General features: G+C 49.9%; 1 protein-coding gene across 1 annotated transcript; it reads right to left on the bottom strand.

The window, feature by feature from the left end:
- Positions 1-5706: 5706 nt before the first annotated feature.
- LOC309400033 (uncharacterized protein) lies at positions 5707-9498 on the bottom strand. Its single transcript, XM_081968340.1, has 2 exons — positions 9170-9498; positions 5707-9033 (listed from the first exon to the last, which is right to left on the bottom strand). The coding sequence occupies exon 2, from the start codon at positions 8901-8903 to the stop codon at positions 6492-6494; it is 2412 nt and encodes an 803-aa protein (XP_081824466.1). The 5' UTR covers positions 8904-9033; positions 9170-9498; the 3' UTR covers positions 5707-6491.
- Positions 9499-11991: the final 2493 nt, after the last annotated feature.

Below are 11991 nucleotides of genomic sequence, written 5' to 3'. Positions count from 1 at the left end.
CGCTCGTATCGCGTCCGCAGATAACTGCCCAGCCGCCCTGTTTAGGGTGACCTGTTCCTTACTTAACCAAGGAACTGGGAAAGACCCCTTGCAGGGCTGAAGAATTTGTTCAGTATCTGAAGGATAAAATTGCTCAGATCCGGAAAAGCTTGGACTCTGACTGGGTAGATTCCGGCGAGTCGACGGGGATGAATCTTGTGGAGACAATCTGGGATGAGTTTAACCCTGTGACCCCCGAGGGCATGGACAGGATTATGGGGAGATTCAATGCTGCCACTTGTGTGCTGAACCTGTGTCCCTCTTGGTTAGTTTCGGCTTCCCGGGAGGTGACATGAGGCTGGCTCCAGGCGATTACCAATGCTTCATTGAGAGAGGGGTTCTTTCCCACCGCCTTGAAGGAGGCGGTGGTGAGGCCCCTCCTTAAGAAGCCTTCCCTGGACCCAGCTTCTTTAGCCAACTATCGTCCAGTCTCCAACCTTCGCTTTGTAGCGAAGGTTGTCGAGAGTGTGATAGCACGTCAGCTTCCCCAGTACCTGGATGAAGCTGTTTACCTGCATCCATTTCAGTCGGATTTCATGCCCAGGTACAGCACGGAGACGGCATTGGTCGTGTTGGGCAGTGCTCCCCAACCTTTTTATCACCATGGACCGGTAAATGTTTGATAATTTTTCCGTGGCCCGCTTGTTTTGATTTAATAATTTTAATTTAATTGTATTTAAACATGCCTTCAAAATAAAATACAGCTACACCAAAAAATGAATATAAAGTGATTTATTTTATTTAACTCACTCAATACAGAGATGCCAGCGTGCCCCTTTAAATACAGAGATGCCCCAGCATTCCCCCTTTCAATACAGAGATCATCGCGCCATAGTGCTGAGTCTCCTCAATAGCAGACAACCCCCGCCCCCCCCCTCCGTGCACTTATGCCTGAACCCGCACAAACACATTCGACCCAGGAGTTGTTGACCTAAATAAGTGCAATAGGCCTGGGTGAATGAGAGGGCATTCTAATAAAACCACTGCTGCTTCTCTTTCCGTTTGATAGTGCTGAGTCCCCCCCCCCTCCGTGCACTTATCTTACGGCAGCTTCTCTTCAGTCCCCGCGTCTCCGACCTCGAGTCCTCAGTCCTCCCGTGGCGCCTCCTCCTCGGCCAATGGCATGAGGTTTGCCTTTCGGCCAATCAGGAAGTGGGAGGACCCGCTCCCTGATTGACCAGGAGGAGCATCAGTGTAACAATAGCGAATTTTCATTTGCTATTGTCACACAATGGGCGGGCTTGGGAGGGCGCAATGCTCTGCGCCTCAGCCGCCCGCCACAGTGAAATGATTTGAAGTTCCTCGGGCGGCCCGGTGCTGATTGATCCACGGACCGGCACCGGTCCGCGGCCCGGGGGTTGGGGAACACTGGTGTTGGGCGATGATCTCGGGCGGGCCCAGGACAGGGGCTGCTCCTCTGTCCTGGTCCTATTAGATCTCTTGGCGGCTTTCGATACCATCGACCATGGTATCCTACTGCGACGACTCGGGGGGTTGGGAGTTGGGGGCACCATTTTACGGTGGTTTTCCTCCTACCTGTCGGATCGGTCGCAGTTCGTGTTGACTGGAGGGCAGGGATCAACCCCAAGGCCTGTCACTTGTGGGGTGCCCCAGGGTCGGTTCTCTCACCCCTCCTGTTCAACATATATATGAAACTGTTGGGCAAGATCATCCGTGGTTTTGGGGTACGGTATCATCAATATGCTGATGATACCCAACTTTTCATCTTTACCCCAAACCACCCAAACAATGCCCTCGACGTGATGTCCCGATGCCTGGAGGCTGTGCGGATCTGGATGGGGAGGAACAGGCTCAAGCTCAATCCCTCCAAGACTGAGTGGCTGTGGTTTCCATCATCCCGATTTGTACATCTTGTTCCATCTTTGATGATAGGGGGAGAAATGTTAGCACCCTCAGAAAGGGCCCACAATCTGGGAGTCTTCCTGGACACACGGCTTAGTTTAGCAGAACACCTGACGGCTGTGACCAGGGGGGCCTTTTACCAGGTTCGCCTGGTACGTCAGTTGCGTCCCTTCCTGGATCGGGATGCTCTATGCACAGTCACTCGTGCCCTCGTCCTTTCTCACTGGACTTCTGCAACGCTCTCTACATGGGGCTGCCCTTGAAGAGCACCCAGAGGCTTCAGCTGGTCCAGAATGCGGCCACATGGGTTATCATGGGGGTACCTAGTTGCTCCCATGTTACACCCCTTTTAGGCGGCCTGCACTGGTTGCCGGTTGTTTCCCGGGTGCGATTCAAGGTACTAATTATGACCTTTAAAGCGCTCCATGGCTTAGGCCCAGGGTACCTGCGAGACCACCTACTGCCACCAGTAGCCTCCCACCGTCCAGTGCGATCCCACAGAGTTGGCCTCCTCAGGGTGCCGTCTGCCAGACAGTGTCGGCTGGTGACCCCCAGGGGGAGAGCCTTCTCTGTGGGAGCGCCTTCCCTCTGGAATGAGCTGCCCCCGGAGCTTCGCATAATCCCCGACCTCCGGTCCTTCCGAAGCGTCCTAAAAACTTGGCTTTTCCAGCAAGCCGGCATGGCCTGTTAATTTTATCTAATTTTTAAAATCTTTGTGTTATATTAATTCGGTTTGTTTCTTGGATTGTTTCTAATTTTCTTTTAAGTTTTGTAATATGTGTTTTTTAATGCTGTATGCTGCCCTGAGTCCTTTGGGAGAAGGGCAGCATATAAATCCAATAAAACAAACAAAACAAACAAAACAAGCATGAAAGATGGACTGGTTTGGGTAAGGGCTAAATTGTATGTTCCTACTAGCCTGAAAGCTATTGTTCTTCAACGAGCACACAATTCGAGAATGGCAGGCCACTTTGGTTTTGTAAAGACTCTACATCTGGTTAAGAGGCAACTTTGGTGGCCTTCATTGAAAAAAGACATTGAGCCCTACATAGCCAGTTGTCCCATTTGTGCTGCCGCAAAGCGCCCACCAGGGCCTTCTCCAAGGTGTGGCCCGCCCTAAGGCCCCATGGAAGGAGATATCGATGGACTTCATTGTCGAATTGCCAGAGAGTCTAAGAAATACCGTGATTTGGGTTATCACCGACCTGTTTTCCAAGCAAGTTCATTTTGTACCCTGTTCCAAAATCCCATCAGCTAAGTCGTTAGCCAAGTTGTTTATTTCACATGCATACTGCTTGCATGGAGTACCTGAATGCATGATTTCGGATAGGGAGGTCCAGTCCACCTCCCTCTTCTGGAAGGAGTTTCTGAAGTTAATTGGCTCCGCCCAGGGGCTAAGCTCCGCCCACCATCCTCAGACTCACGGGGCTTGTGAACAGACTAATTCCGTTTTGGAACAGTACCTCCGGTGTTTCATTAATTATCAGCAAGATAACTGGGCTGAACTGTTGCCACATGCTGAGGTGGCATACAACAACTCTGTGCACAGCAGTACCGGCTTGAGCCCTTTTAGAGTTGTCTTTGGACAGAACTTTGTACCGATTCCTGAACTGCCTCGAGAGAAACCGCAAATTTTGTCCTTCTCCGAGTGGAGTGACCAGCTTCTCCAAGTTTGGCCCATAACCTGCAGAGCGTTGGAGGCTGCTCACCGGGCGCACAAGAAACAGGCTGACAAGAAGAGGGTGAAGCAAAGGGAGTACAAAGTAGGAGATCGAGTGTTTTTGTCCACCAAGTTCCTACAAACCACCCGGAAATCAAAGAAACTGGGGCCAAAGTATGTCGGTCCTTTCCCTATTGTGAAAATCATTAATCCTGTTTCTGTACGATTGGAGTTACCAAAGCATCTTAAGCGGATTTATCCTGTGTTTCATGTAAACCTGTTGAAGCCAGAGCACCCTTCTTCTTTTCGTGCGCCCCTTCCTGCACGCCCTGCCCCTCTTCTTATTGAGGGAGAGCAACATTTTGAGCTTAAAGAAATCTTGGGCTCCAGGAAGCCTAGCAATCGAATTCAATATCTAGTATCCTGGAAGCATTTCCACCCCCTCCCAGGCTGAGTGGGTTGATAAATCTCATGTTAGAGCTCCTAGACTCGTACAGAAGTTCTACGCTAAGTACCCTGATAAGCCTTGATCCTAATTGGAATGTACATTTCTTATGTTATCTTTTCTATTGTTTTATTTTCTTGCAGGAATGACTTCTTTTCCTGAAGGAGGGCCGGATTCAGCCTCTGTTTCGCTAATTGCTTTCGGCTGCCATTGAAACGGGGAGGGGGGCTGGTATTTGGGAAGGGAAGATTTAAGTACAGGAGAGATTGTAAAAAGGGAGTTTTGGTCTCACCGTCTACTGCGCATGCTGGAGATAGTGATTGGGGTGGCCAAAGCCAACCGTCCTGCATACCAACCTGATGATGCTCTTTGGAGATGGAACTCACATGACACCTAAGGGATCTCCAGATTGGACTGTGAGATGGGGTTACCAAGGGTTAGGGTTGGGTCACAAATTGATATGTATGATTTTGCACGCTTTTGCCTCAGATCTTGCTTTGCTTAGCTGCTATCTTTTCATAACCAGTAAAAGTACTCTTAATTCTGCAAAATGGAGTTAAGTGGTTTCTTTCTTGGTTGCTGAGGGAGGCCGGCTTGACAATGATTCTGTTTGTTTCTTACTATGATTTGATTGCTTATTAGCAACTGACGACTATCACCAAGTGTTGTATCTTGATGAATGCCTTTTATTTTTCTTCAGGTCCACCATGAGAGGTGATGCACCAAAGACAAACTCCTTGTGTGTCCAATCACACTTGGCCAATAAAGAATTCCCTTCTGTTCTGTTCTATTAACGGAGGACATTTCTTGGGTGAGAAGTGAAAGCAAAGAAAATCCAGCTGCCTCCTGAAAAAGCACCTTTGGGATCAGATCTCCTGCTTGAGCAGAGGGTTGACCTCTAAGGTCCCTTCCAGCTGGCTTGTTCTTATTGTGTCAGCTGAGAAGGGAACTTCCTCCATCGGTCTAAGCCTCACTGGGCTCCAGCATCAGATTAGCTCAGGTCTTTAGTGCAAAACAAGGACATTAAAAGGGCGGAAACCTCCGTGGCCCCTTCGGCTTTCCCTCACCTGGCTGCCCCCCCAGACCTCCCCACCCACCTTGCCTGGGGGGGGATCCCGGATAGGTGTAAACTCCGGATTATCCAATCAGAGGAACTAGAACCATATTTAACTGTACATATTTAATTTTCTATTTATTGTATTTTGATGTATTCTTTGCATGGACTGTACACCGCCCCGAGTCCCTTTTGGGAGAGGGGGCGGTCTAGAAGCACAGTAAATAAATAAATAAATAAATAAATAAATAGAAGAACCTTTTGCTAATCTTTTAGCTGATTAACAGGAAGCATAGAAATAGGGGACTTTAACGTTCCTGACAACTAGGAAACACGGAATCACTGCACCTGGTGGGAGGTCGAAGAGGTGAGATAGGAGAATATGAAGCTTTCTTGGCCTTAAGAGAGTCCCTTGTAGCAGTTTCTGCTGGAAGACAAGGGGACCATTCAGGGGATCCAACTGACAAGAGTGTCAGATGTCTGGAGATGGTCTTACATGGTACGGGCTTTTGGAAAACCTATATAGAGCGTATCAAATAATGACAGGGAGAAACTCCTTCACACCGACAAAAATGAAGGCCAAATTAGCCCAAAATTCAGGCACAGCACACTTGTTCCAATTAAGCACAAAGTGGGATGTCCACTTAAAAGGAATTTATTAGAGTATTGTAGCAAACAGATTTCATCAGACACGTGGAGAGTAACATCCCACAATGTTAAGCACAAGCATTGAAATGAGCATTGCATTAAAAACAGAACATTCACGTGAGAAATGGCATCATGAGTCACCTAAGTCTGCTGTGAAAAGGTACAACTGCAGCCAGTTGAAACATCTAGCATGTACAATTGAAAAAGTCCCTTATTAATCAGCCTGGGAAACTCCCTTATTTGGCAACGATTTATTTTTCTTAACGTCTTCTCTACTTAACCCTCTTATTGGAATTACAATTATCATGGATATCATTATTCTGTTCCTTTGTAAGGACACTGAAAGTTTCTGCACTTGGGACAAATTCCTAGTGTGTCTATTCACAATTGGCCAAATTCAATAGATAACTCAATTCAATTCCCGAGATACACTCTGTGACTTCTCCCACGCCCTTGTGAAGTATTTGGTGTTGATGGAGGTCTCTACGCTCAGTATAGCTCTTTCCACACTCAAGGCATTGGTAGAGTTTCTCTGTAGTGTGGATTATTTGATGCTGAATAAGCTTTCCCTTTTGACTGAAGCTCTTTCCATACTCCAGGCATTTATGAGGTTTTTCTCCTGTGTGGATCCTTTGATGTTTATAAAGGTGACTCCTCTGAATGAAGCTCTTTCCACACTCCAGGCATTTATGAGGTTTTTCTCCTGTGCGGATCCTTTGATGTTTATAAAGGCTGCTCCTCTCACTGAAGCTCTTTCCACACTCCAGACATTTATGAGGTTTTTATCCTGTGTGGATCCTTTGATGTGCATAAAGGTTGCCCCTCTGACTGAAGCTCTTTCCACACTCCAGGCATTTATGAGGTTTTTCTCCTGTGTGGATCCTGTGATGTCTATAAAGTTTGCTCCTCTCACTGAAGCTCTTTCCACACTCCAGACATTTATGAGGTTTTTCTCCTGTGTGGATCCTTTGATGTGCATAAAGGTTGCCCCTCTGACTGAAGCTCTTTCCACACTCCAGGCATTTGTGAGGTTTTTCTCCTGTGTGGATCCCTTGATGTTTATAAAGGCTGCTCCTCTGACTGAAGCTCTTTCCACACTCCAGGCATTTATGAGGTTTTTCTCCTGTGTGGATTCTTTGATGTCTATAAAGTTTGCTCCTCTCACTGAAGCTCTTTCCACACTCCAGACATTTATGAGGTTTTTCTCCTGTGTGGATCCTGTGATGTCTATAAAGTTTGCTCCTCTCACTGAAGCTCTTTCCACACTCCAGACATTTATGAGGTTTTTCTCCTGTGTGGATCCTTTGATGTGCATAAAGGTTGCCCCTCTGACTGAAGCTCTTTCCACACTCCAGGCATTTGTGAGGTTTTTCTCCTGTGTGGATCCTTTGATGTGCATAAAGGTCACTCCTCTGACTGAAGCTCTTTCCACACTCCAGGCATTTATGAGGTTTTTCTCCTGTGTGGATCCTTTGATGTGTATAAAGGGTACTCCTCTGACTGAAGCTCTTTCCACACTCCAGGCATTTCTGAGGTTTTTCTCCTGTGTGGATTCTTTGATGTGTATAAAGGGTACTCCTCTGACTGAAGCTCTTTCCACACTCCAGGCATTTATGAGGTTTTTCTCCTGTGTGGATCCTTTGATGTGCATAAAGGCTGCTCCTCTCACTGAAGCTCTTTCCACACTCCAGGCATTTATGAGGTTTTTCTTCTGTGTGGATCCTTTGATGTCTATAAAGGGTTATACTCTTAGTGAAGATGTTTCCACACTCCAGGCATTTATGAGGTTTTTCTCCTGAATGGATCCTTTGATGTGCATAAAGGCTGCTCCTCCGACTGAAGCTCTTTCCACACTCCAGACATTTATGAGGTTTTTCTCCTGTGTGGATCCTTTGATGTGCATTAAGGCTGCTCCTCTCACTGAAGCTCTTTCCACACTCCAGGCATTTATGAGGTTTTTCTCCTGTGTGGATCCTTTGATGTCTATAAAGGGTGCTACTCTGACTGAAGCTCTTTCCACACTCCAGGCATTTAGAAGGTTTTTCTCCTGTGTGGATCCTTTGATGTGCATTAAGGCTGCTCCTCTCACTGAAGCTCTTTCCACACTCCAGGCATTTATGAGGTTTTTCTCCTGTGTGGATCCTTTGATGTCTATAAAGGGTGCTACTCTGACTGAAGCTCTTTCCACACTCCAGGCATTTATGAGATTTTTCTCCTGTGTGGATCCTTTGATGTGCATAAAGGCTGCTCCTCCGACTGAAGCTCTTTCCACACTCCAGGCATTTAGAAGGTTTTTCCCCTGTGTGGATCCTTTGATGTGCATTAAGGCTGCTCCTCTCACTGAAGCTCTTTCCACACTCCAGACATTTATGAGGTTTTTCTCCTGTGTGGATCCTTTGATGTGCATCAAGGTTGCTCCTCCAACTGAAGCTCTTTCCACACTCCAGGCATTTATGAGGTTTTTCTCCTGTGTGGATCCTTTGATGTGCATAAAGGTTGTTCCTCTCACTGAAGCTCTTTCCACACTCCAGACATTTATGAGGTTTTTCTCCTGTGTGGATCCTTTGATGTCTATAAAGGGTGCTACTCTGACTGAAGCTATTTCCACACTCCAGGCATTTATGAGGTTTTCCTCCTGTGTGGATGCTTTGATGTTTATAAAGGTTGCTTCTCTGACTGAAACTCCTTCCACACTCCAGGCATTTATGAGGTTTTTCTCCTGTGTGGATCCTTTGATGTTTATAAAGGTGACTCCTCTGACTGAAGCTCTTTCCACACTCCAGGCATTTATGAGGTTTTTCTCCTGTGTGGATCCTTTGATGTGCATAAAGGTGGCTCCTCCGACTGAAGCTCTTTCCACACTCCAGACATTTATGAGGTTTTTCTCCTGTGTGGATCCTTTGATGTGCATAAAGGCTGCTCCTCTCACTGAAGCTCTTTCCACACTCCAGGCATTTATGAGGTTTTTCTCCTGAATGGACCTTTAGATGCTTTCGAAGATTCTCATTTCTCTTGAAGGATTTTTCACATTCCGGGCACTGATATTTCTCTTCTTCCTGCTGGATCCTTTGGGGATTCCGGGGTCTTCCGAAGGACCCTCCGCCCTCCAAGCCTGTCTCGGGGTCTCCGCCCGTTTCCTCCTTCCCGCATCGCCCTCCAGGCAGCCGCCTTTCCCGGGGTCCCCCTGGGCTCATCCCTCCTGCAGCTCCAGAGACTCCCGGCCTTTCCTCGCCGTCTCCCGGGGCTGCTCAGCGGGGCCCGCTCTCCTCCTCCTCTGGGGCGGCGCTTCCTTCCTTCCCTCCCTCGCCGGGCTCCTCCGTCCTCCTGCAGGGAAGAAAGAGAGGCGGGTCACGGCTGCGTCCCCCTCACCGCAGGAGAGGCCCAGGCCCAGGCCTCCCCTCACGAGGACCAGAACGAGACCCTCCCCGGCTGCCGCTCCGTCCCAGCAGCCTCTACTTACTTCCGGTTTTTCCCACTCCGAAGGGAATCGCTCCTTCCGCCAGCTCTCTGATTCCGAAAGTGAAGGCGTTCGATTTCCTAGCCCCGCCTTCCAGCGAAGCCCCGCCTCTTCCTCTCCAGGCCCCGCCTCCTCGACGTCCCCTCCCAGAGGAGAGAAAGTGATCAGTTAGAATGGCGGTTCTCAACCTTCCTCACGCAGTTCAACACGGCTCCTCATGTGGCGGTGAACCCCACCCAACCGTAAATTGGGTCCCAGCCTTCCCTTCGTCGCCACGTTCCTTTTTTTTATTTCATTTTCCCCGCCTGGTTTTTCGCCTCAGAAACTGTATCTCTCGGCTTCCGTAGCCCCGCCCATCCACATCCGCCGCTCGGAGGGAGCTGCCTTCCCGGCGTCCTCTGCGCTGCGCGCGCCTCCCTCCAACCCGGCTCCTCCTTCCCCCCCTCTCACCCCGCGCAGAGAGACGCATGCGCACGCGCACACGGAGGGGCGTTCGGACTTCGGGCGCTCGGGCGTCTTGGGCGAGCGGAGCAGCGGGAGCCCCTCCCCTTCGGCCGCCCGGGGCCCCCCAGCCGCTCCTTCCCTTCGGGCGGCTCCTTTGGCCGCGGGAGGCTCCTGGCAGGGGCGGCGGGCGGCTGAGCTTTGCCCGGGCCCGTCCCCTCCCTTTCCCGGCTTCCCCGCCGCCTTCCCTGCCCGGGTCTTTGAGCCCATCGGGGCTGGGGGCCTCTGCAGGCTCTCAGGACTCCGGGGGTCCCGGGCGACCCCTGTGCAAAGGCCCCGCCACCCCCAGGAGGAGAAGCGCTGCTCTGCTGGCAGCCAAAGCGCCGGAGGGATCCCCAGAAGGGAGGGAGCTCAGCCAGAGGGGATCCCGGGGAGGGGGCCGTTGGGGGACAAGGGAGCCCAGGAGGGACCTGGGGATCCACTGGAACTCAGGGGATCTTCAGGGGGGATCGAGAACCAGCTGGGAAGAAGCGCCTCCCCCCTCCCCATTTCTTTCCTGCGGGGGGGGGAAGGACCCCTCCTCACTTTAGAGCTGAGCACGGGGGAGACCAGCCGCGTGGGGAGCTCTGGGCCCCCCTGGAGGAGGAGCTGGAGAGGCTCATGCAGTTGCTCTGCTTGGGTGGGTCCTCTGGACCGGATCCCCTGGACCGGATCCCCTGCGGGGACCCCCAACCCTGCAGCCGAGGAGACCCCAAGGCCCCCCAGCTCCGGACAAAGTCTGGCTACCACCAAACGGGGGCCGGAGAAGGCGGGGTGGGAACAGGGGGGGGGCAAATAAACTCTGTACATGCTCAGGGGCTGCAGTGGCCTGTTTTCTACCAAGGAAAAGAGATCCTGGAAATGGTCATTCCATGCCAAGCGTGGCCCGTGAGTGGCAGCTGCCAACTGGCTTCTAACTAACATGGGCCCAATTGGCTGTGGAAGGGACAGGAGACCACAAAGAGATCTCCATTCTGCCTGGAAGAAGCAAAGTCAAACCGCTTCTATTTTGGGGGTTCATGAATCAGAAATACACTTTCTAAGGTGGGAAACGTGGCCCTGCGTGGCTCTGTCTAAAACGGCCCCCTTGGCTGGGGACCCATCAGCAAAGCCCTTTAAAATATCCCAATAACGTTCTGGTTGGTCACGTGACCGACCCTGTTTACGACCGTCCCGTGTTATGGAGAGAGAGAAAGAAATGAGGGAGGGAGGGAGGAAGGAACGTGATAATACCTCCCGCCTACCAGACATTTGGAAACCAGCCCTAGTCAACAAACGAGCCCCACCCACCACCCAGGTTGTTACAACACAAAAGAACAACGGTGTCAGCATTCCAAATACCATGCATGAATAAATCAAAGTCCAAGGCAGAATCATCCTTAAAGTTCCAATTTAATAATACAGGTATGTTGTCACATCTGTGGAATTCCAACTCTGATTTACATCCCGGAATTCCACTCAGTTGAAACTTCATGATCTATCCCCACATCCATAATCAATCACATGGCCCAATCTTCTTCCACGCTGGCATCTCCACCCAGCTTCTTCCGGTCAAGTGTCGAGGTGCGGAGACAAAAGATGACCTTGACAACACACATTCCACAATTCTACTCCTTTCTATTCCCCCCTCCCAATTACTACACTAATGAAACAGCATAGGAAATTATAAGAAAGTGTGGCAAAGGCCAAAGATTCTTAAAGGAACCTCTGCTGGCCTGACAGGCGGCCTCTCTTAAAAAAAACACATTTTCTGCAAAAGAAGTAAAAGTAGAAATTACTATACACAATCACCTCTGCCTCCCTCAGGGGTATCCTTTGGCTTATCAGGGAACTTCTCATGGAATTATCCGCTTTCAGATCAATCTACAAACATCAGCTCCATCTTCCAATCAGGATGCAACAACACAGCCAATCAACCCACTTACAGCAACAAAGACAGCACTCCACACCCCAAATCAAGATTTATAGAAAGACGGCAGCTCCAACCTCACTTTAAGTCCAAAAGCCAGCCTGAAGATGGCAAGTGGGACCTCGCTGAAACGTTACTAAGACAATCTCAAGCATACCTACACCTGTGAGTGTGTGTATGTATGTATGTATGTATGTATGTATGTATGTATGTATGTATTTGGGCATACCAGGGGTTGTAACACAAATTCATACCTATTTCCCTGGCTCAGCTGATGAGGAGAGCCTGTGGCTTAGTGGCTAATACACACTCAGGCCAAGAGCTACAGGGGACGTGACTAGAAGAAGGAGAGGTGGGGCTTGGCTGAAAAAGGGGACCCTCACTTTCAGATTCCATGAAGCCACTGAAGAACTTTTCCGATTCGAGTGCGCATGCG

Source organism: Natrix helvetica (genome assembly GCF_964273705.1).
Source record: "Natrix helvetica genome assembly, chromosome: 16".
NCBI lineage: Eukaryota > Metazoa > Chordata > Lepidosauria > Squamata > Natricidae > Natrix > Natrix helvetica.
Note: the sequence above shows the minus strand (reverse complement) of the source record. Positions and strands in the feature narration are given on the sequence as shown.